General features: G+C 48.5%; 2 protein-coding genes across 2 annotated transcripts in view; one reads left to right on the top strand and one right to left on the bottom strand.

Annotated features, from left to right (window-relative positions):
• Positions 1 to 1,980: 1,980 nt before the first annotated feature.
• Positions 1,981 to 5,936, top strand: FBXL22 (F-box and leucine rich repeat protein 22). The gene is made up of 2 exons (XM_082648455.1): positions 1,981 to 2,342; positions 5,377 to 5,936. Exons 1-2 carry the CDS (start codon positions 2,008 to 2,010, stop codon positions 5,720 to 5,722), a joined length of 681 nt encoding a protein of 226 aa, XP_082504581.1. The 5' UTR covers positions 1,981 to 2,007; the 3' UTR covers positions 5,723 to 5,936.
• Positions 5,937 to 11,844: 5,908 nt separating this feature from the next.
• The window catches only part of HERC1 (HECT and RLD domain containing E3 ubiquitin protein ligase family member 1), a 215,112-nt gene continuing 201,796 nt past the window's right edge, over positions 11,845 to 25,160 (bottom strand). The window contains exons 71-78 of the mRNA XM_082681255.1: positions 23,184 to 23,353; positions 21,931 to 22,100; positions 21,482 to 21,647; positions 20,229 to 20,305; positions 19,199 to 19,451; positions 18,548 to 18,700; positions 15,655 to 15,960; positions 11,845 to 12,475 (exon numbers count right to left, since the gene is read on the bottom strand). Coding sequence (XP_082537381.1) covers positions 12,290 to 12,475; positions 15,655 to 15,960; positions 18,548 to 18,700; positions 19,199 to 19,451; positions 20,229 to 20,305; positions 21,482 to 21,647; positions 21,931 to 22,100; positions 23,184 to 23,353 — 1,481 coding nt within the window. The 3' untranslated portion in view covers positions 11,845 to 12,289. The remainder of the gene's footprint in view (positions 12,476 to 15,654; positions 15,961 to 18,547; positions 18,701 to 19,198; positions 19,452 to 20,228; positions 20,306 to 21,481; positions 21,648 to 21,930; positions 22,101 to 23,183; positions 23,354 to 25,160) is intronic.

A 25,160-nucleotide genomic window follows, 5' to 3' on the forward strand; every position in this document is an offset into this window, starting at 1 on the left:
GGAAAGGGAGGAGCTGGGAGGAGCTGCTGCCACCACCCCCAGGCCGCAAGCCAGATCCCTCCCTGCAGGCAGGCAGGCACAGGGACCCACCCTGCATTCTGGGGTGCTCCCTACAACCCCGCGGGACGAGCAGCGAAGAGGCCAGGCTCTGAACGTTCACCCTTCCCACCTTTCGCTGTTCGAGCAGAGCTGCGGGAATGCAGCTTGGAAGCCACGAGGAACCACAACGACTCTCCCCTGTGGCCAGCACACTTAACACGGCTCTGCCTTTTAGGAAGGTGAAAGAACCAACTACTTCCAGGAATCAGCCCTCTAAAAAGTACTGGTTTGGAAAGGATTTGGGAGTGAAGTGGAGATAATAAGGCTTTCTAGTAAATCCACCTCTGGTGCAGCAGTACCGTTTCAGTTGGTGAGTGTAGCTAGAGCCCAAAGAGGGACTCTGGCTGTCAGCTTTAATTTGAACAATTAAAACGATTAGCTTGAAATATGAGCAGTTCCTAGTTAACCTTTCCTTGAGAAACACATCTTCCTTTTGGCTGTTTATTGGTTCATGTTTTTTTTTAAGGAAAGTCACCCCTTCCACTTTACCTTGGCAGTGGCCGGGTACCTGAGGCACAGGGGACCACTGAGACCGGCTCCTCAGAGCCAGGGTGCTGGCTAGAATGCCTGCTTTCTCCTCTAGGCTGCATTCTGCTTTTACAGGCAAAGCTGCACCAGGTCTGATTGAGCCTTAGTTCCCGAAGAGGGTCCGCCCTATGTGCCTCATCTGTGTTACTCCACGCAAGTGGAAACAAAGTATTCCCATTCCTTCCCATTCTAATTATGTGGGAAAAGGGACAAAGGTAACCACTGAGGTGGTGTTCCCTGGTCCAGGAGAGGAAAAATGGTTCCTCATCTCACTACTGTAGCCCACAAACCAACCAACCAACCGGTACACAGAGCTAGGCGTTCACAGGAGGGGAAATGAGGTAGGGTCTGGTGAATGATTGGGACTGAAGCAGTATTAGAAAATGGATCCATGGACTGAGAAATCTGTTACTTTAGGAAGGGAGAACTTAATGAACAACCTCCAGGCAACCTGCCTAGCAGCTTAATTCCAGGAGCTAAAAGCATCCCTCACAAGGAGGATGGTGTGTGGCAGGCTTAAAGGGCAAAAGAGTAAAATACTTCAACTTAAAATTGTTTCAAGCAGTTTTGTATTAAGAGCTACCTCATCCATCCTGACATTTGGGGAAATACAGACTAGATACAGCGGGACACATATCTGGAAAAATGTAAAGCCAAGTAAACTTAAGTTTAAAACGTGACACACACAGAAGAACCTTGGAGAGATAAGCTACTTAAGACAAATCTTTTATGGAAAAGCTCAGGGTAAAAATACAGCCAACTGGGAGACCAAAGAAATCCCTGCGCCTGGAGGAGAGCAGCAGGATTTGAAGGTAGCTCAGCCTGGAAACCATCACTACTGAACAAAGTGACAGAGGAAAGCTTCTGCTTACACCTCTGAGCACAAAACCGTCCCCCTTAGCTCTTCATAGACAGCAGTCTTCTTCCTACTAAGAGGAGAGCAAAAGACTCATACTGATGTCCTAGGAAACAAAAACAGATCCTATGTACAATTAGAGTCCCTCCCAGTGAGTAGAGACTGCAAGCCCAGACAGAGGTGGTCCAGCCAGCACCACAGATGAAAATGCCAAAAGAGCTCTCCGCCTAACACCACGGTCAGCTAAGAGGAAAGAAATCCCTTTTAGGGAAGCTATTTAATTTCAATACGCTGCTTTTCTGCCAGGATTTTCAATTCCTCGGAACATAAGCCGAGCCACGGACTGCTGCACGTGTGTCTGGGTCTGGGCTTCCCCGCCTCTTCAGAGCAGCAGCACCAGTTGTTGGCCAAAAATAAACACCATTCCTCAACCATATATGTCCACCGGCCCGGAGCTGGGGAGGAGGAGCAGGAGGTAGGTCAGGACCCCGGGCTCCAGCCACACTCCGTGGCTGCCGTGCACCATGCACATCACCCAGCTCAACCGCGAGTGCCTGCTACACCTCTTCTCCTTTCTGGACAAGGACAGCAGGAAGAACCTTGCCAGGACCTGCCCCCAGCTCCAGGACGTGTTTGAGGACCCCGCGCTGTGGCCCCTGCTGCACTTCCGTTCCCTCACAGAACTCAAGAAGGACAACTTTCTCCTGAGCCCGGCACTCAGGAGCCTCTCCATCTGCTGGCACTCCAGCCGCGTGCAGGTGTGCAGCATCGAGGACTGGCTCAAGAGCGCCCTCCAGAGGAGCATCTGCAGCCGGCACGAGAGCCTAGTCAGTGATTTCCTCCTCCAGGTGTGCGACAGGTAGGCCGCCTCTGAGCAGCGCTGGCATCCAGAGCTCTGGGAGGCTTCCGGGGGTCAGGGAAGAGCCAATTACAAGAGCAAGACGGCTTTGCTTCGGGGAGCCTCAGACTAGGCCCAAGGCTTAGACCCTCCAGGCCTGCCCACTGCGCAGTCCCCAGAAGATGGATAAAATCCTGGGGGAAACGGGCACCAATCCTCCTCTTAGCCTCACGGGTCTTGGAGCTGCTTCGGCAAAGAGGACAAACTTGGCTTCAGCTGTCCCTGTGTTTCAGGCGGCCGTCTTCCCTGGCAGCCGTTAAGTGCTGAGTAGGTCCAGCTGGGCCTTCATTTTCAAGGTCAGGCTCCAGGAAGAGGTTTCTAGATTCAGCAATCAGCTCACCCCTACGATTTGCCCCTAGCAAGCAAACCCCAAGACCTGTGAAATGTGGCTGAGGAAGGAGAGTTAGGGTGCTCAGCCCTGGGTTAGCTGACCAAGCCAGGCTCCAGAAGTAGGGGTGGTGATAATGGTTTCCTTATTAGAAACTCACTAATCCTCACAGTACCTGAAGGAGAGAGTGTTTTAGCCTAAGTTTCAAATGAGCAAACCGGAACTCGTGACAGGTTGTGTGACTTGCCCCGGTCTAGGATTGCCGGATATTAGCAAATAAAAACTCAAAAGGCCCAGAGAAATTTGAATTTCAGATAGATGGAATAATTTTTTTGGTGCCTGTCCCAAATACATCCTGTATTTGACCTGTCAACCCCACAGAGGCTTAGCCATGGGTTAGACTCCCTTCACAGTCACAGCCTCCTGCCTAGAGCAGTCCATGCAAGAACAGACTCTCACCGAGACTTTACCAGTCCTGTCCTAGCCTTTGAGGAAAGACACCCCCTTGTTTACTAACTACGTTCAGTCAGCTTGCTGCCACCCAAGTCTAACAGCTGCTATATCCTCTGGCAGCCCAACAAGGAATGGGAGGAAATAGTGTAGTGGCCTCGCCACCCCCCTTTTTTTTTTAAGGCAAGAGAAGAAAACAGAAGATGGACTTGGGGCTGGTCCCTGATGGGACCATGACATTTTGATGAGTTTAACAAGGCCCAGAAATCAGACTGGAGGGCGATATGTATGGGATGAAAAGCTTGCCCTGGATCTGCTGCATTCTTGTTGTAGGGGAACCAGGTTTAATCCCCCAAACCAGCAAGGTGTGGACTGGACCTCCAAGGCCACTGTCTAGGTATGGCAAGGGTCCCCAGTGTCACCAAAAAAGCAAAGGGCTCGGGGCTGAGTCCCCCAGTTCTGCTACTGTCCAACCATGTGACCCCAGCCCAAATATTTAAACACTTTCAACCTCATTTGTTTATCTGTAAAATGGGATAAACTACCTTCTCTCACATGCTGAAAGGATTAAATGACACAGCAGCACCGGCACATAGTAGGTATCGATAAGTGTGCAAGAAATCTACACCTGGCAGTCAGCTGGGGAGAGGGGTTGTGAGAGGAAAGCTGAGGATGGCTGGGCAGGGAGGGAGCTGGCTTTTTCTTTCTCTGGTTTCTTCCTGCACCAGGATTATTTTAAAGGTTCTTACAGGAAGGGATCATTTAACAGCCCTGGGGCTTAAACCCCTACCTAATCCTTACCACCACCTTGAAAGTAACAGTATCTCTGCCTGACAGATGAGGAGGTGGCCCAGCAAGGTTCGGACATTTGTCCTGGGTCACACAGCAAATATGTCACAGGCAAGTCACTTGAGCTCCCTGAGCCAGTTTCCTCATTCATGAAATTGGGGGTGGAAGGTTGACATGAAGACTTAGGAAGTTGTGTGGACTTGGGAAGACAGGATGCACTCGGCGTGTGGATGTGGCCATGACCAGTCTTTTAGTTCCTCACCTCCTTGCTCAGGAACAAGGGAGCTGAGCTGGCCCAGGCAGGTGCAGTCAAGGGGCAATGGGGGAGGCTGATGGGGAGAGGGAAACCCCCTGTGGCCCGACTCCAGCTCCCTCTGGCTACAGGAAGCCAAGGCCTGCACCGCTGAGACAGGTCCTTCTGGACTGGAAGCGGTCTGGTCCTGCTTGCTCCCAGGAAACATGGGTTATGATGGCCTACGGAAGGTCCTGTACAGGTTCCAGATACCCCAAATCTCGCTTAATCATCACAGTAGCCCCACTGGTAGGCATTATTCCCTCCCTGCCATCCACTCCCAACACACTCCCCCAGGTAAACTAAGGCTCAGCGAGTGACTTAATCAAGGTCATGGCGCAAATAAGCCAACTTTGCTCAAATCTTTTCCCCCAGCAGTTGCTGGTAAGGTTGGGGCAGAGAGCCCCCCCCGCCGCCCCCAAAGCTTTCTGGACAAGCTACCTGTATCCCTGATTGTACCCACCTCAGGCCTGGGTCTAGCTACCTCCAGATCCTGGCCTGTGACAGGCTGGCATCCCACTGGAGATGCAGTAACTGTCTCAGTCAACTGAGCTGAAACCAGGGCTCTAGAACTCAGAGCGAATACTCAAGAGGCGTGCCCCGATGGCCTCACGGGTTGGAATGGGCCTGACTCTAAGCCACCCCACAGGAAACCCTTCCTCTCTGCACCGTCCTGCCAGGAGCATCAGGGCCTCAGCTTGAAGCTAGACTGGAGCGGTCACTCCGCACCGCTTTCCTCACCCCCACCCAAGGCAACAAGTCTGAAAGAGCCAAAGAAACTGTAGCCGACCCTCCTTGGAACCAGCATCGCCTATGTCCACAGCAGGGCCGGGGCTTGGGCTCCTGGGACTAAGAGCCCAGGCAGATTAAAGTAAGGTGGGGTGGAGTGGCAGAAAGAACAGGGGACATGGGACAGAAGCCCCGGTTCAGATCCCGGCGTGTCACCGCGGGCAAGTGCCCGAAACTCTCTGGGCCCGTTCCTCCTCTATAAAAAGCGGGAGGGCCTGCCCGGTCTCCCAGAGCTGGCACGGGGACCAACCAGGGAGCTAAGGGGCGTGACCGGGGGCGGCCGCACGCTAGCACGCTAACCGCACCCTCCTCGGCCCCGGCCCACGGTCACCGCGTTCTCTCCGCAGGTGCCCCAACCTGGCATCCGTCACGCTGTCGGGCTGCGGCCACGTCACCGACGACTGCCTGGCGCGTCTGCTGCGCTCCTGCCCGCGCCTGCGCGCGCTGCGCCTGGAGAACTGCGCGCGCGTCACCAACCGCACGCTGACGGCCGTGGCGGCGCACGGGCGGGCGCTGCAGACGCTGCACGTGGACTTCTGCCGCAACGTGAGCGCGGCCGGCCTGCGCCGCCTGCGCGCCGCGTGCCCGCGCCTGACTCTGCGCGCCGAACACAGCGCGGCCATGATCCCCGACCAGCTCCCGCGCGGCCTGCGTTCGCCCGGCGCTGCCCTCCGCAAGCAGCTTCTGCGCTAGGCCGGGCGGGCCGTGTCTGGGACACCGGCCCTGGGCCTCAGGGCTGGAGGAGTGGCCTGCATTGAACAACAGTCCCTAGACAGCCGCCACATCCTCAGCCAAGACGGGGATACGAGCGCCTCCCGCACATTACGATTTTATACATTGGCTCAGTGCAAGGTTTGATGGCCAGATGCTTGAAAAACACTGGTGTTTCTCACAAAACACCAGCACCCTTCCCTGTCTCCCCTAAGCACCCGGTTCTCCGCCTGGCGCTGCGCGGGAGCCCTTAGCCCATACTCCCCGGCTGAGGTCGCAGTTGGGGGGGGGGGTCTAAATAACAGCCGTGGGGAGGCGTGGCCGCTCGGAGCTACCCGGGGGCGCGTCTCCGTGCCGCACCAGCGGGAGGAGGGGAGGCACCCCGGGCGCCGGGCGCTAGAGAGCCATCGAACTGGTTACCTAGAGGCTTTGCTCCGCGCCGCCCCCCCGCCCCCCCCCCGGAGCCCGGTAGCCTTTCATCTGTCAGATGCATTCCTAGCAGTGACTGCAAACGCGACTCTAGAAAATTCGCTTGTTGCTGTGATTCTTTCATAAACTGGATTGTTATCCTTATTTTATACCGTTCTCCCATCATAAAGGGAAACAATCATTGGAAAAACCCAAAGTAAAGACATAAAAGCAGCAGACCTGGTTAAATCCTTGGTTAACGAAGCCATTAAAAGCAATGCAAAGTTAAATTTTTACCTGCTACATTTGCTGAACGTGGGCGCACGCCTGGAGTTCAACTTCAGGGCTTTAGTCACTGGTGCCCCACCTTTAGCCACCAAAGGAAGGGCTCTCAGCCATCCTGCAGCCTCCCGGTTCTAGGTACACGGGGAAAACTTTGGGTAAGTGGGGAAAGGAGGGAGAATGGTGGAGTAATGGGTGATACTCACACCCTGGCTCCTCCCATCACCAGCTGAGTGAGATCAAGGCCCTTTAACCACCTGAGGCCAGGTGTTTCTTCTTTGTGAAAGGGGCTCCTGATGCCTACTCACTGGGCTGCACGCCACAGGCCCGCAAGGCCTGCACTTGTCCAGCTTTAAGACTGAAGAAAGAGCCCAGAGTCAGCAGCAGACACATCAATGGTTTAATGGATGGAGGAATCTTACATGTCTGAAGCAAGGCCCTGGAGTGACGCCCCACTGTGCGCAACTGATGGTGGGCAGGACGAGGTGGCAGTCCTCGCTTGGTGGGGGGGAGGGGAGATTACCGGTTATAGGGGAATTGATGTCAGGTGAGCTCATTAGTTACGAGGGAAACCAGTGAGGGGAAACGCCCCTCACCACCCCTTTGATAAGAACAGCCTCAGCTGGGGCCTGGGACAAGAACAAAGGAAGATCAGTCATGTGTGTAAGGTTTAGGTGAAACAGGCACTGGTCAGGCAGGGGATGTAAAGAGAGCAAGAGAACAGCCATCTTGAGAGGCCTGACCACACACATGGGTTCCTTAATTCGTTGCTCCAATATTGGGGAAACAGCAAGGAAAAAAAGACATTCTCATGGAGCTTATGTTTTACTGGGGGAAGAGACAGTAAGTAATTGGTGTATAAGGGGATAAGTACTGGGGAAAAGGGAAATACAGGGTGAGAGGATATTTGGGAATTGCTGGAAAGGAAAAAGCAACTTAAAAGAGGTCGACCAATGTAAGCCCCATTGAGAAGGAGGCATTTGAGAAACGAAGTGGGGGAGAGAACGGTGCAGAGTCTGGAGGAAAATATTCTAGACAAGAGGCAACAGCCTCCAGCACAAAGGCCCCAGACAAGGAGCATGGCTGGTGTGTTATGGCTGGAACAGAGTGAGTGAGGAGGAAAGGTAAGCAGGAGAGGTGATGAGAAAAATAAGGGAGAAGAGGGGCCTCACCCAGGCCTCAGAGATTATTATGAGGATGAAACGAGAACTGGAGATCCCCCACTCAGGCCACCTCCAGCAGGTGCCAGGGCCCCAAGAAGACGACGGTGAAGGCCCAGAGGGGCTGAAATTTCTCTAGGCAGAGCCTGTGGGCAGGCAAACAGCACCCTACCTCGCCCAAACCCCTCCAGGGACTGCCGAAGGCCTCAGTTGCTGCCCCTGGGCCCCTGGTTAGACCATCCCTTAGCCCAGAAACCGGTAACCGCACTGACCCTGGACCGGCATAATCCTTCCTCATCCTTGTGTGGGGAAAGCCAGCCCTGCCAGGCCACCAGCTGCAGTGGAACGCGAGGGCCTACCACTAGCCTGTGAGACCCAGGTGTCCTCTGGGTGATTTTCTAGTTTACCCACCCTTGCTCTGAACTCTGGAGAGAGGCTTTGCAGGAAATTAATTTTTCAGCCACTACTGCAAACAATGTTGAAAGAAAGCTCAGGCTTCCAGGGACTTAAATGTTTGTTTAAAACAGAGCCACTTAAACCCCATGGCTTTGCTTTCATCATCTCTGATAAGCCCCAATTCCCAGAGGTCTTGTTTGCCCTAAGTTGGTGGTTTAGTCTGGGGGAAAAACAGGACCTGGTTTCTAGCTCTCCTCTGACCAAGGGCAGGTCAGCCCTCTTCAAACCTCAGCTTTCTTACCTGTATATTGGGATAGCTAGAGAATCTTGTCTGCAAAGTTCTCTTAAGGGTTATGAGACTGTGTTTGTAAAGCAAACAAAGGTTACTGTATATTCAGCTGGAAAGCGGGTAACCTACATTCCCCTGAGGTCCCTTTCCCCCCAGAAGCTCTTTTATAAATGAGGGTTAAGTTCCCCTTGATGCCTAGTAAACCCTCACGTACCAAGACTAGTGATCACAGAACGAAAGCTGTGCTGACAGTTGTGTCCAGCATGGTTTCTAGGGCTCCGGTTAGGCCCTGCCCCCTGCACAGGACCTTTGCGTCCCTGAGCCCAGGTCCATCTGAGGTACTCCTGGAAGGCAGACACTACTCTCCACGCTGCCTTCTAACAGTCCCTGTGCATTCACATCGCCAGGCACTGAGCAAAGGCACTGGACAGAACACAGTGCCCTGGCTTAGTAAAACAGCTTTCAAGGTCTTCTCTCAGATTTGCATAGAACAAGGGGCACTGCATGCTTAATTAATCCACCAATTCATTCATCTCACAAACATTTACTGGGTATTGGGCATGGGCTGGGCCAGGCCCTACCTCAAGGGAGTCACTCTAGTCAGAAGACATGCAGCTGGGGTTGAGGGGGGTTTTGAGCACTCTCCCCGCTCTGCCAGCCATAACTTCTGACAAGTTATGACTTCTCGGAGCCTCCATTTCTCTATTTGTAAAATAGGACCAGTACACTCTCTGTGACACTGTGCTGAGATTCTAATTGTGTACTGCCTGAAGGCAGAGGGTAGGGAAAGGCGTCCTCACGTCCACAGGGGGCTAGAAAAGCCAAGTGCCCAGCAGAACTCACAAGAAGCAACACGTGATGGAGGACACGGCCTTTGAGCCGAGACTGGAAGACTGACCACAGCTCCCATAAGGTTGGTATCAGCAGCAGGCACGGCTCAGGAACAGTCAGGAAGCCCAATGCTTGTCCAGAGAAGGGCGAGCTGGGGGAGATGGGAGCCTGACCCATAGCCACTGGGAAGTGGCTTGGGGATTATCTGTGCCCTCACAGCCTCCATTAGAACACACCACAGACTTTGCCCCGCTCCTGAATGCTCACTCTTTTCACTCTCAGTCGTGGCCAAGGCAGCCAAAGTGAAAGCTAGTGGGAGGCTGCAGAACCTCAGCACTGGGGCAGGACAGTGCCCCCTAGTGGGAGGCTGGCCCCAGTCACCACATCATACTGGCTAGTCGGCTGACCCTCAACGCCAGCAGAGGCTGGGGCCGCGTGCTCTGAGGTCAGGGGCTCCAGATTGCTCCCTAGGAAGCAGAGCCCGCTGGGGGCGGGTACACTGTGCTCTGAGGCTTGTCTTACAGGGACACACTGGCCTGTTTTGGCACAGGCTGAATGTTTGCAGGGGGCTGACTGAGCCCCCTCAACTCCACCACTGGCGTGCTGACAGGAAGCCAGGACTCGCAGCTCTCGTCTGTAAGTACCTGTGATCCAGCACTTTCCCTCTCCTGACCTCGAATTCTTGGTCTGTAAAGGGAGAGATCATCTGATGCCTTAGTTCTACTATTCCTCCAGCTCTGGGATTCAATGCCCAAGACTTGCTATTTGCTAAAAACCGAGCTTACCACATATAGGTTTCATCTCACTGGCAGTGCTGGGCAAAGGCCCAGAAAAAAGCTGCACCTTGAAAGGGCCTTTAAGGAAATCTAAAGGCTAGGGGGCCAAAGTTCTCTTGAGACTTTTTACGGGTGATAAAAACTGCAAGGATTTGTTAACTGAATGAGTCTAGCAAAGAAAAAAAAAAAGGCCTAAGCCTCTATGGGGGTTGAAAGTGAACTATGGGGGAAAAAAATAGGGGCACTAGGCTCATTTCAGCTCCTCACATCAGGGACTCACACCTCCTCCTCTTTCCCAGAGCTTCCAAAGTTCAGAGGACAAAGAAAAATGACAGGTTTCCAGCAAAGAAATGGCATCTGTTATAAAAGCAAGGTGTCTGTGCAGGTCTTCCTCGCAGAGTTAGGCCTCCTGAGGAGCCACCCGTTAGGCCCGACAGGTGGGGCCTGAGCATCAGCCTGCTGCGGGTGCCCTTTCCCCTGAGTCCAGAGGGAACTGCGGCAGCAGAGCCCAGAGCCTCATGAAGGTCAAGGCCTTCTTGTGATTTAAAACAGTCTGAGACTGCAGACGTAGCCTTCAGCTCGGCACACCCTCAGCCCAGCCCACCAAAAGGGAGGAGGTACTTGTCACCGGGAGCCAGCCCAGAAGGCCCGAAGAGACCCTTTTGGCGTTGTCCAGGATCTCAGCAGCACGCAGAGGCCGTTCTTCGCTGAGAGAAGTTCCCTCCTGGCCCAGAGGCCCGGACAGTGCCTTCCCACCCCCCAAGTGAGTGCTTCAAGCACAAAGACCTTCACCGCTGCTTCTGACTGAGCTCTCAGATCAAGTATTAAAGGCTCAGAGCCCCCTGGGGGTCCCCAGAAGCTGTAGTCTCCTTCTGAAACACAATGCCAGTTGAAGCCTCTTTTCCATAAAAATGAAATGTCTTCATTCTAAATATTATCAGATATACTCACTGGGAAATATCCATGCACCACATCATCTTAGCCAACAAAACCACATCTTCCTTCCAATTTCTCTTCACAAACACACACCTTTTACCTTCCTGGTGGAAAAAAAGCGCCTATAAGGCTCTCTGGCACCTCATTTGAGCAGGCTGTCAGCCTTGACCTTGTCCATGAAGTACACTGGAAGTAGCGTGCGGCATGAACTTGTAGTGGATGAAAGAGAGAAGCCACCCAAAGGCTGTGCCCTCTCCCTGTTCCCACTCGCAGAGCCTTCACAGCTGCTCTCCAGATAGCCCTTTCTCCCAGGACCACATGCTCATTCTGACATGCCTGAGCAAATGAACACATCGCCCAGGGCCTTCAAAAGGTCTGGGTTTAAGCACCAAGGGTGTAACCCCTTCCCCAGTCCCCTGCACAATTCCCCACCATCATTCAAGGACATAAAAGCCACGCACTAGTTCTCAAATTCATTCACACGTTCACATGGTCACTCATTCATGTACGCTAAGTGCCCACTTGGCTGCCCTTCCAGGGTAGATGACTCGTTATTGTAAACTGCCCCGCGCTTTAATTCCATCACTGGATCCGCTGGCTCCTCAAAGGGCGGTGACGGTGGGCAGTCACAACTGTATCACTTTAGTTAGTTTCCTCCTGGCCTAGTAGAGCTTCATCCTGTACCAGGCATCCTGGGGCTGTTCAAGAAAGGCTCCTATTAGCGTGTTACACTTTAAGCCAGCTACGGAGAAGGAGGAAGCATAGTGCTAAAGGATGGACACAGGGACCCTGTAGTGAGGGAACACAGTGAGAGACCAAGGATGACAGAACCAATAAACACAGGAGCTTTCACCTCAGGGGGCTGCTATACCCACGTGGCCCTCTGCTCTGTCATTTCCAAGAAAAGCCCAGTGTGAAGGAATGTTTCTGATGAGTCAAAAAGCTGTCGGAGTGAAACTAGTCTGAAAGCTCATTCTCTCTTCATCAAAGCTCCAATAACAAAAGCAGCCCATGCACTGATTCCTGAATTGGCTTTATTTCTCTGCATAAGGAACCCTGCACAGGCAATTCAAATTAAAACAAAATAAATATATGAATATTCATGTAAAACTGTCCTTTCTAATGAACAATTATACACAATGTACAATTTCATGTTCACTGGGTGGGTTTACAAAAATGTACCATTCCCAACTAAAAATGCACCGAAATGGTTCCATGCAAACTTATCAAAAGTGACCACAAATATGGAGGGAAAAACCTGACTTAGAGCACTTTGTCTTTTTTTTGTACAATCACAGAAAAATAAAAACATCTAATTTCTTTGTTACATTTAGAGTAACTAAATGTGGCCACTGTTTATAATGTCGGTTTATGTTCCTAAAACATCTATTAGTTACCATAAAAGTGTATCAGCATTAAGTTGGAAGTGAGCATTATCGAGAAGAAGGAGGGGCGACGGCACCCTGGGTGGTCAGTAGTCAGTGTCGGAGCCCTCAGCGTTGTCCACGTTTCGCGAGAGCATGTAGTTGTCCATGTCGATTGAGCGGCAGTTGTTGATGGCGTAGCGCAGGCGCTCAGCCATGACCAGCTGGCTGGAGTAGGGCGGCAGCCTCAGCTGGAAGAAGCAGGTCTGTGAGGTAGGCAGACTGTCGTAAGGCTGTGGAGAGAGAGACCCAGAGCCATGACTGCAGCACTGGGGTATCATGGGGGGAGCAGGGCTGCTCATCACCACCACCCCCAAAGTCAGGAAAGCACTTCTCCCTGCCTTCAGGTGGGCTCCACGGACATGACTGACTGCACGGCCACCAGTGGTAGGAAGAGTGCAGGCTCTGGTGTCCTGTGGCCATCTAGCTTTTGGCGAAGATGCTTCTTTCCTCTCCTCACTCCTCCAAAGCCCTCATGTGTGAAATGAGAATGAGCCCTGACTGGCAGGGTTACCTGGTAGAACACACTTCGCACAGTGCCTGCCACAGCGTAGGAGTGCAACAGAGTTTGTTCCCTTTCACCAAGAGGGTGCAAACTTGAAGCTGCTACAGGGATTCCCCCAACAGAGCCAGTGAAATGGAAGGAACAACTGTAAGGGAGTCACCACACTCCTCCTCCCCTCACCGTCGTCCTAGTGAGCATTCTGCCATCCTTCACCTGCCATGGCCACCAGCACACCGCTCAGATGAGGAAGGAGCAGTTAATGAAATCCCAGCCCAGCCCTTTAACCGATGGTGATGCAGTCGTTTAAAATGATAATTATGAAGATTAGCAGCAAAACAGAAAAGTGCTGGAGATAGACTGTTAGGTGGAAAAAGCAGAATACAAAATTCTAAATGCGTCATGCAAAAATGCATATGCTTGATGAATTACACAAAGGTGAAAGGTGAAAATGGCTACCAGTAGGAGGGACAGGATTCCTGTCCCTCCCCGCAAACACTGTCCTGCCTTGCAAACACAACTGTTTTCCAAACTATCTGTAATGATAATAATTTACATTGTTTTTATAATTTTTTTAAAAATGAGTTTTTAGAAAAGAACCTGCCCTCTCTTTCTCGTTGAACTCCTTGAAACCAGCCCTCCTCCTCCTCGGAACTCGCCATCAGGTGAGTGCATTTCCGAGAGGTGGGAGATGGAGGGCCCAGAAGCTTAGCTGTGCCAGAGCCAGTGATGAATGCAGAAAATCCTCAACCCACAAAGACATTAAAGGGGAATGTCAACAGGTGGCTCTGATTTGGAAACTAGAGAAATGGTTGAAAAGTCACAAAGCAGAGACCCATAGTGGTCAGTTTGCTGAGGCTAAAACCCCTGAGGCAGGGGATTAATAGTGGATTAACTCCTGGCATGGCAGGGTAGCCCAGGACAGATACGAGGCAATGCTTTTTTCCAGAGCTGAAGAGAAGCAAACCATTTCCTCCTCCCCATCTTTCTCTGAAGCAACAAAACAGATTTACAACTTATAGTTTCTGGCAAGTCCCATCGAAAATTTACAGAAAGGCTCTTTTCATAGCCTTTCCTGTGCATGGCCTCTCCAGCAAGCCCAGGAGTGGAGCCCAGGCAGGCAGCCTCGGGAGGCAGCAGGGGAGGGATGGCTTTGACTACGGCAACTTTGAAGGGGTAGTTACAGGAAAAACACCAGACGGGCAGAGACTGAAACCTGATGAAACTGGTAGGATGGGCCCTTGAGTGAGGAGGTCCTACCTTCCTTACTGTTTCCGGAATAAACACCATGGGCCCTGCTCAGGGGACCGCCCAGCTCACGGCGGGTGGAGGAGGAGAAAGAGGGAACACAGACACGTCTAACTTAATGTTAGGTTCGAGGAGTGTACCAAGTGTCCAGGAGATGGATATAAGAAGATCTAAGTCTGCCTGGAGGAATAGTCAGGAGGCATAGGAAAGCATCCAGGAGGGCTTTCTGGAGGAGATGACATTGGTATTGGGCTTAAACGGTGAGTAATTGCTTGCCAGGCATAGATGGAAAGGGATGGGAGGAGAACTTACTAAAGCAGTGGGAATAGCCTGCACAAAGGCAGAGACATTTAAAAACAGTGTGACCTTGGGAGTTCCCTGGTGTCTTAGTGATTAAGATCCCAGGCTTTCACTGCCGTGGCCTGGGTTCAATCCCTGGTCGGGGAACTCAGATCCTGCAAGCCATGTGGTGCGGCCAAAAAAAATCTCCCCAAACAAACAAACAAACAAAAAACCCCCAAATAAAAAACAGTGTGGTCTGTCAGGAGAAAGGCAAGCAGCCCATGATGGCCAGAACATGATAAGCATCAAGAGGTGATATCAGAAGGCGGGGCAGAGGCCAGACTGTGGAGGTGTTGAAGACTGCTAAGGTGGCTGGCGTTTATCCTGGAGTCAACACAAGGGGCCGCTGAACGGTGTGAAAGGAAAAGAGTGACGTGGTTAGAGAGGTGCTTGAGAAAGATGACTCTGGCAGCAGTGTGCATTTAAGCCTCTAAGCCCTTTTATTCCTAAGCCATCTGTCAAAACAGCAGCTGGGCTGGAGCTCTGCAGCAGGGACCTTTCATCAGGCTGCAGGGAAGCTGCACTGCCTGCTCCGTGATGCACGCCACGCACGTAGCCACAGAGCACGTTACTGCTGCTCCCTGTGTCTTCACGTTCCTTCTGGAGCATGTGCACCAGTTAATGGTTAGTATCTTCATGAAAACAAATAAACAAGACCGTGTCCCAGTGCAGAAGTCACACAACGAAAAGGCATAGGAAATATGAGGCAGAGGCAACATGGTGACACTTCTGCCAAGCTTAGCTTTCATTCAGGAAGTTACTGGAAGATTCAGTGAAGGTTGTTGGTTGTAGTGTGCTTTCTACATCCATTTAGGACTTTTTTTAAAAAAATTAATTTATTTATCTTTAATTTTATTTATTTATTTATGGCTGTGTTGGGTCTTCGTTTCTGTGCAAGGCCTCTCTCTAGTTGTGGCAAGCGGGGGCCACTCTTCATCACGGTGCACGGGCCTCTCACTATCGCGGCCTCTCTTGTTGCGGAGCACAGGCTCCAGACGTGCAGGCTCAGTAATTGTGGCTCACGGGCCTAGTTGCTCTGCGGCATGTGGGATCTTCCCAGACCAGGGCTCGAACCCGTGTCCCCTGCATTGGCGGGCAGATTCTCAAGCACTGCGCCACCAGGGAAGCCCCATTTAGGACTTTTTAAAATTGAAGTTATGTGATGTTTCTAAACAAGTTTTTGTGCTTGATTTTTTTTAGAAAGTCTGGAAATTCCAAGCATTAATCCTGAATTGGCAGGCGTACTTGAAGCCGAACATGCAAGCATCAAGGAAGCAATAAAGGCACACATTACCAAGGAAGAAAAAACATCTTACTTACTCTATCAACCTTCATGATCTGAAATCTCTGAGAAATATCTGCAGTGTTGGCTGGTAGTCGAGATCTTCCAGACACAAACCTCATGAAAAGCACCCGCTCCTCGTTGGAGAACTCCTCCAGCGTGTGCCAGAACCACTGCACCAGCTGATGTTGCTCATCCACCTCCCGGTACCGCACCACCTTCTTCAAGACTTCTACAGAGATCTCGGGCATCCCGCACACCATCTGCTCCAGCTGCTTTGCTGTGAGGAGGGACAGCAGCGGCACAGGGACGATCCAGGACATCCCTTCTCGGACCGCGGCCACCTGCTCCCAGGAGAGGTTGTTCATTCAATGTGTGCGCATAGACTGGGCACCCACGGTGGACCCAATTGGGCCGGGCACCTCGTGCGTGCTCGTCTTCTCCCAGGCCCTCTACTTGTCCCTCAGAACTGGCATGACTGCACACGGCCCAACCTCCTTGCCTCTGACCCTATGTTAGAACTTCTCCCTGCCTGTAGGACTCATACACTCCTTCCTGTCCCAGTTCAAGTCAATCCAGGAGCCCACCTTCCCTGCCCCACAAAATCCCAGCCCACTGGGGCCTTCCCTAATGCCAACCACACTCCTAACCACACACGGCCATGGGCTGTTAAACTGTGCTATGTGGGATACTTTGTCTTCTCATCAGGGTAAGAAGCTCTTGGAGGATGGGTCTAGAGCTTCTACTGTTTTTGTAATTTATATTTTCTTTTGAAAACAGTTATATCCTTTTTGTAAAAATCATTTGTGCTGATTGTAAAAGAAAAAAAAAAGTACAAAGAAGAAAGTAAAACTGAGACATCCTTTTGTAGGAAGGCTGCAAAAAGGACAGAAAAATTGATCAGGAGATGGGTTCTGTATCCCAGCTCCACCACTACTTTAATTTTCTGATCTGAAAAATAAGGTAAATAATTGCTGCTCCCATGATTATGACAGGTATTTCAAATGAGTCTGTGTGACTGGGCAGTTAGCCCCTGTTAGCACAGTGCAGAGAACAGGTCAGTCAGGGAATGCCGAAGGGGTGCTGCCAGAGGCTGCCACACAGTCTGTTTGGCAAAACCCCTCCAAGGCTGTGCAGTAGTGCATACTCTACACACAGACCCATCACTGTTCCAGGTTTCTTTCATAAATAACTTCTCCACTCTTGGCCAATTCAAAACCATCTACCACAAACAAGACCAAGCCAGAGAACCTGAACAGGAGCCACACCTCGAGGAAGGCCCTGGAGTTATGATTGTACCAGGCTGTCATGCCCAGGGCTAAGGAACGGAGTGGCAGTGAGGGCAGTCTCTACTGATAGTAAACGGAACACCCCAGCCAAAGTCTGCCAAAAAACAAGCTGTTTGCCTGGAAGGATAAAAACCAAAAGCTGTCTGGAAAAAAAAAGGCTGAGGTACAGGGACGGCTGCTTGGGTCGGGGACAACTGGGGACAGCTATGGGAAGAATACAGGGTTCTAAGAGACAAGGAGGAAGTGAAAAGAGGAAGATGGCCTTGTTACCCAGAAAGCAACAAAGCCAGGGCAGAGCACAGCTGATGGACAGCAGGTCAATCTGACCTTCATAGGAAAGGCCAGCACAAGAGCCTGGACACCACAGCTAAACCTGGTTTGCGATCCTGGCTTTGCCTTGGGCACATCACTTCACTTCTCTGGACTCCATGCATTCATTTGTGAAATGGTGATAGTAATTTCTCTCTCTCAGAGTAACTATGTGAAAAGCCACACATGCGGGTGCCTGGTACCACATCTGGCATGCAGAAAGTGATCAGGAAATTTTGGGTCAGTTATTCAGTCTGTAAGGAGTAAACATATTCAAGAACTAGAGACAAACCCTAAGCCCTGGCTGTGTAAACAACATTGCTGACAGGATCCACCCTTACTAAGCTAAAGGGTATAGTTTTCTGACTGGACTTGGCCCAAAGTCAGAGTCAAAGAAGGAACCAGGAGTGAAGGGTGTAGAATATATACACTTCAAATTACTACATAGCCTCAGAGCCTGCATCTAGCTCCTGAGAAGAACCCAACATATTGTGCAAATAAGGTATTACTGAAGTGGCTATGAAGGATTGTATAACCAAAACCACCACCTCTGGACACAATATTCATTTCTGTGGTCACTCACCATACTCCCATCATTTATTAAATGCTTACTACATATCAGCATAGAACAAGACTATGTAAGTTATATATACGAAATACATTTTTCATTCAGTGTCTCACACACTAATTGAAGAAAAAAGACCCAAACTCTGCCTAATTCTTAGACCACAACACAGAACTTTGTGATATCTTGAGGAATTTCTAGGTAACAAGAAAGATATGTACAGACCTGGAGGCAAGTCTGTCCAGAGAGGAGATGCATTCTCAGCTGGGGCCTGAAGGACTGCAGCAGGAGGGGGAAAGAAGCACTCACGTGGGATTGCAAGGCCAGTGTTTATGGGTTCATTCACATGGACCCCGACTGATCAAGCTAGAGTGGGACACTGGGTTGGGGGGCAGTAAGAAATGAAGACAAACAGGACAGAGGAAGAGTGAGAGTGAGAAGGCAGGCTCTGAAGGCCTGGGGGAGGGCTTGGCCTCAATCCTACCAGTGACCAATTCAGGGCTCACCTAAGGCCTTGAGTGAGGAGACAGCAGGCCCTGAGATTACGCCTGAAAAGTCTCTGAAAAGGGACTGAAATATATTGGGTTGGCCAAAAAGTCTTCCATAACATCTTATGGAAAAACCCGAACGAACTTTTTGGCCAACCCAATAGACACTGATTGATCAACACAGTGAATTCATATGCCAAAATTCAGTAAAAACCAGACAGCTCCTGCTTGGAGACAAATGCAAACATTCATATGCACCTCCCAAAATGTTTCATCTCACCTGTCGGTCCATTTCATGAAGTCGATATTCAATGGCCCTCTCCACATACTCCTTCCTATTAGAAAACGTGAGTGGGATACTATTTCCACCAGGGATTATAGGAACCATTTTGCCATCAGCGCTCTGGCCAACAAAAGAATCAAGAGGAATCATCTGAGAATAGAAGAAAAAAGAATTTTTACTCCATGGTAGAAATGACCACAAAAAGTATGTTACACACAAATACAGAAAAACATTAACAATATCAAAAATTTTAAGGATGAAAACAAGGCAACTGAGATAACTGATCAGGCTACTTGATCAGCAGAGAGTGCTGACTCATCTGTGGTTGTAATTAAAAATGAGGTTGAATCTCTCTGCCTCCAAATCAGGTTTGATGAACTCTGGTCATCCCAGGTCTCCCTCTCCACCTGGGTTCTCTCTGTCCTTCACTCTAGCAGGCAGAGAATGGATTAAAGGGGAAGGAGCAGAAGCTGGGTGCTGGAGCTGACTCTCTTAGCAGTTATTTAAACTGCTGGGTTGAGCTGCTAAGCACAGCAATGGCATACGGCATGGGTCAGCCAGACAGCAAATGGAAGCCATACCTGAGCTTTACACAGAAAAATTCTAGTCAACACCAACAGAAACACGAACCAGCCAGGACTTATTTACCTCATGGAAACTCTCCTCGGTAATCCCACTGTCTTCAATGTGAAGAATGCTGTTGAGAGTCTGCACGTAGAGCAGATCCACCTCCTCCAGGTCTTCCAGGGTGAGTGGGACGCAGCACAGCTGCTTCCACACCAGAGGGGCTAAGTGGAGGTCCAGAGGCTTCTTTGTGCGAATGGCAACCCCCATTAAAATTCCCAAGAACTTAAACTGCATTAAGTGTTCATCGAGGCAGGCAGAAGGGTTAAAAAGGAACCTGCAGAATTAAAGGAACTATTTCAAACAAGGCTGTCCTCATTTGTATTAGAAATAAGTTATCAAACGGCTATGGCATTAGTCTAGACCTGTGCTGTCCAATATGGCAGTCATTAGCCGCATGTGGTTATTTAAATTAATTCAATAAAATCTAAAATTCAGCTCCTATAACCACATTTCAGGCGCTCAGTAGCCACATATGGCCTATCGCTATTGTTCTGGACAGCACAGGGACCGTATTTTGAATTATTTTTAGAAGAACCATAAGAGGGTAAGTGAATGATCTATCAGTCCTTAAGCTACCTGCTCAAGGGTGCCCTATTTCCTAAAATCATTTCATTTATCATTTACAAGTCCATGAAGCAGGATCCAAAATTCAAACTTCGACAAATAAAGGAATAATACATAATTGCAAATACTAACTGCTGTGATTGGACAGCATATCAAAGGTTTTCAATGAATTTTAATTCGTTGAGGGAAGGCCATGTAGGCCTTCAGAAACACAAAAGAAGTCTGGTTTCAATATCAAGTCTGCACTTCCTCTAACCCTCTATATTATCATTGAGTTGATCTCACAATAAATAACAAGTCATGATGTAAGTGTCTTTCCTATGTGTGAAAAGAGAACAGTAGCAGTTCCTACTCCTTAGATCTATCATGAGGATTCAATGGGATAATCCATGTAAAACACTTAGTACAGTGCCTGGCATAGAGTAAGCACTCAATAAATTTGAGTTATTATTATAGACATTCAATAACACTTGCTGACTGCCCTTACCTGTCTCTATTGTAACCCACTTCTGCGGTAGCATTGGGAGAGGGTATAAGAAGGTCAACAATACCAGTTTCAAGTTCCTGTAGAAGAAAGAAAAATAATTTCTTAGAAATGACAATCAAATGCATCAAGAAAACGAAACAATTAACATTAAAAATCATACTGAAAAGAGAATATTGAGGAATTTACAATGCTATATGACAATGAGCTATCTCTGTAATTATTTTTGTGGTTGTAATTTAAAATGAATTTAGGAGACTCCCCCATGTGCAGAACTAAGATGAAAAAGTCAATCCAGGGCACGAGTTGGGGTATCTGTGAGCAGGGTACAGTGATATTCAAATAAACTTAGTAAATGATAGCTAAGTATTATTTTAGTTACAGGATTTATCAGAAAAATCCTGATACTAGGCAAAGCTGGAAGGGTCAGAGCTGATCTGGAAGCAAAGCTGCCACTGTAGATCTTAAAATATGAACTGGTTCAAACTCTTTTTAATTAATTAATTAATTTTTGGCCGCCATGGGCCTTCGTTGCTGTGCACGGGCTTCTTATTGTGTGGCTTCTCTTGTTGCGGAGCACGGGCTCTAGGCGTGCAGGCTTCAGTAGTTGCAGCACGTGGGCTCAGTAGTTGCGGCACGCAGGCCCTAGAGAACACAGGCTTCAGCAGCTGCGGCACGTGGGCTCAGTAGTTGTGGCTCGCAGGCCCTAGAGTGCAGGCTGAGTAGTTGTGGTGCACGGGCTTAGCTGCTCCGTGGCATGTGGGATCTTCCCAGACCAGGGCTCGAACCCATGTCCCCTGCATTGGCAGGCAGATTCTTAACCAGTGCGCCACCAGGGAAGCCCTGGTTCAAAATCTTAAGCCTTGTTTTTCTAATTTCTGCCAGTAGCCTGGCAGTTCTACTTTGTTCTAAAAGCACCAAAATAAATGGGAGCACATGGGTGGTCCTGGATTTGTCTGTTACATAAGTGTAAATATGTGTCATTGTTTCCTCTGCCAGTGTTACACAGCACAACAGATGGTGAGTCATTGGTAGATGGCGAAGCACTGGCACTTACTCAGTAAGGTATCTTCACAAAGCATTTCACAAACCTTTGCGGTAATTCGCCTATACATCATTAACAGCATAACTTTACGTAAGGATTACAAATGCATCCTTGCTTACATTTATAAAAACATGCCAGAGTAATCACTGGAAACAGTAAAACAGCCACCACCTGAGTGGACAACTCAGCAGGGGACACTGCATGAATATACCTGGCACATCTCTGTGATCGTGTCATCGAACACGCCTCCAGCATCATCAGCCCCTTCTCCAACCAGCTTAACTTTCCAGGCTCGGGATGGCAGACGGAGGTCTGATGCATTCAGTTTAACTACTTGTCTTGCTATTTGAACAAAGATGGGCTTACACTTCCTTCCTCTTTAAAATAAAGGGAAAACATAATGAAATACAATGCTCTCAAATCACCACAAAAGTCACTTGAAGATATTTTCCCACCAGTGAATGAACAGGCCAGCTTAACAACAGCCAAACACTGTGCTGGGCCCACTGTAACCACACTGGGTGCTGATGTAAAATACTATTACTATCCTACTTTACAAATGAGGAAGCTAAGGCTTCCTCACAGAGATCAGTTAGTAGTAAGTCCACCTCACAAAATGCTAGTTAATGAAACATATACACATATACATAATATGCTAACCTGGTTGATATCCTCTTTACAGTAATTTGAGGTCCATAGTTTTTGCCTTGAACCATGGTTTTTCCTATAGAGCGCACCATTGGGAGGGTGTAGACTCTTGGGGCTAACAAAGGTCGGAGCTGTCCCTGCACGATGCCCCATGTTCCAGCATTATAATGAGACGTACTATTCTGTAACAGAAAGTAAGCTTAGCAGAAATGGTACAATCTAAGGCTTAAAAGAAATAACACATCTCACTTTTACAAATGCACTTCAAAAGCATAAATCTGGGTATTAGCCATTATTAGCAACTTTTTCAAAATATTTTTTCTGGTAAAGTATGATTATTATTTTTAAAATACTTAGAAGATACAGAAAAGGACACACACACAAGCACATAAATAAAATCATCCATAATCCTATCATATGGAGACAGCCCCATTAACGCTTTCATCTATTTCCTTCCAGGTTCCTTCCTTTTCACATTTTCGAGATCATACTATTTATTCAATTTTCCACTGCTTTTCTCACCTCACTTTATACCATAAACATTTCTCTCACTAATTACAACAGGTTGCTAACACTCTTATTTAGTGCTGCACAGTATTCTGTTGCCTGGTTGATTATCTATTTCTAACAATGATTTCTCAAACCTCTCATATGCCATGACTGGTTACCCAAAGAATTTTTGACTAACAGTTTGACAAACTAACACACATTTTGGCAGGCATGCCTACACATCAAACAAACAAACAAACATAGCCAGCTTGCTTTATTCCTAAATTATCAGACTGTTCTACAAAGACAATCAAATCAGCCAAATTTACTTTCTCTCCCCCACCTATCCCTCCACAGGGTATGCTCATTTGTAAGCTCATCTGTAAGGAGAGCAAGAAGTCTCCAAAATTTCTCAGACTCACTTACATAAGCACCTCGACTGTGGTGCTAACACCTTTGTGTGCTTAAGTTTTAAAATCATATTCTGGAGTTCGTAGAAAATACATGCTTAGCCTTTAGCCATTCATACTTCCTTGAACTTTGGACACACCGAGACACAGAAGGAAGACCACCGTGTGTTTAACAGCATGATAACCTATATCTGGACTGTCCTTAATCCAGCAATAAAAGGGGAACAGAACTGGTGCCTTTTCTACATCTCTTGGGTGCTGAGAGTAAAAAGCATTAGCTATGCAAGAATTTTCTGAAGGCTGAGAAAGAGGCCCTGGGACCTGGTAAGCACATCACAGGCACTGCTTTCCAAGCCACCGTTTTACCTGATTGTTGGGGCTGAGGTTCAGTAGCCTCCAGGATGAGTACATGAGGTCAGAGAAGTGGTAAAGCAGCCGGAGCCTGGCCCTCGCGGTGTGAATGCTCACCTCCCTCAGCGCCCCATACTGGGGGGGCACTGCATCGGGCAGGCCCAGCTGCAGAGGCACTGACACACCTGCCCAGAACACAAATGCACACTTGTAAAGGGAAATGCATTGTTTTCATCATGTTTAGTGTTTTGAAAAATTTCAAACACACGTGGAAGTTGCAAGTGTATAATGAACACCCATTCCCACCACTTAAATACTAAAATTAATATTTTGCTATATGTGCTTTATCACTTATTTATCAATTCCTCTATTCACCATCCATTCATCTTAATCTTTTGATGCACCAGTGTTGGTTTGTAAAACATCTTTTTAATTTATCATTATGGAAACTTGCTTTTTTTTTTTCTCCTTTAATTTAGTTACCCATTTAACTATGGGACTTAAAACAGTTCCTGCACAAAAAAACTCCAAACAATAAAACCCAAATTCATTCTTTCATATTCAACAATTGTCATCTTCATAATAACACAAGGTGTGGGCCAGGACCAGGTAGGCAGTTCTGGAAAATAGAAATGGGCAACTCAGCAGAGCCACCTCCCACACTTACTAGGGATCTGACAGAAAGTGACCATGACAGAATGAAAGACGGGAGTAGATGATTCAGGAAGGCTTTACACTGCAAGGATAAGAGCTCTGCAGAGCAAAAACTACAAGGACTGTATCCATGGTTATCATCTTATAGAAACACACAAAAGACTAAGAATAAGGTACTCAGCTTATTTGAGTTTCCTGCAAATAAAGATCTGTACAGCTCAATTCTCAGAGGTATTTTCCTACTATTAGTTAAAGCTAACATTTATTGAGTACTTCTATGTGCCTGGCACTGTTCTAAGAGCTTCACATGAATTGATTCATTTACTCCTACAGTTCTTTACAATAGGTGCTATTACTACCCTTGCTTTGCAGACAAGGAAACTGAGCCTCAGGGTCACTCAGCTCCTAAGTGGAGGAGCCAGGATTGAACCTGAGCAATGTGGTTCCTGAGTCTGAACCTTCAGCCACCATGCTGTATGGTCTCTGTCCTGAAGTGGAAGGGAAATCCCACTGGAAGCTAAAGAGGCCCCTGAGTACCTGAAATTGTCAGTGGGCTGGCAGCACTGCTCATTCTGGGCTCTGTTAACCAGAAACCACCTCTTGCTTGTTTGGAATCTACTTGGCAGTCCTACCTTGCTCTCTCAGGGTATGTAAGAGAAAACAATCTCTATAGGGAGTCTTTCCCAAGGACCTGTGGCTAAAAGTAGAGGGCTTCACAAAAAGGGATGAGAATACGGAGCTCTCAGGCACAAGGTCACTTCAGGGAAGTTCTAGTGCCTCAGATACCAGAGGATCGTTTTAGAAAGGACTTGAGGGCCTGGGAAAGAAATAGACCAAATATGAAGAAATGCATAAGGGTAAGTATCATACTTAAGGCAATGGTTACATTTGTGGGGAACAAAAGATGGATCCGATCAGGGAGAGTACACAGTAGGGTGTTAGGTACACAAATACGCATTTTATTTTCTTTGTATCTTTTTGTAGACCTGTGAGGATTTCATAATAAATTAAAGGCAAAACGTACAAAAGGTAGAAACAGCCCATCAGTCCTGCTATATACACTGGAGTAAAATGGCAACAATTTTTTTTTGTTTTTCTGCTGTGCCAATGTATAGACAACATCATGTTTCAAATGGCTGACTAGGGTGAAGAATTTGACAAGTGGTCTCCGGGCTTTTCATCTTTATTCCTTAACAGCATGGCTTAGAAAGCTACAGTTCATCACTACTATATATAAAAAATACTTTATTGCTATTCCAAAATTATAAATTTTGCTTGCCTAAGTGATACACTTTCTTCTTTTGGGGAGCAGAGAGGGACTGCTATGTAATGAAGTCT

The sequence above is a fragment of the Grampus griseus genome (genome assembly GCF_964374135.1).
Source record: "Grampus griseus genome assembly, chromosome: 2".
Classification (NCBI taxonomy): Eukaryota; Metazoa; Chordata; class Mammalia; order Artiodactyla; family Delphinidae; genus Grampus; species Grampus griseus.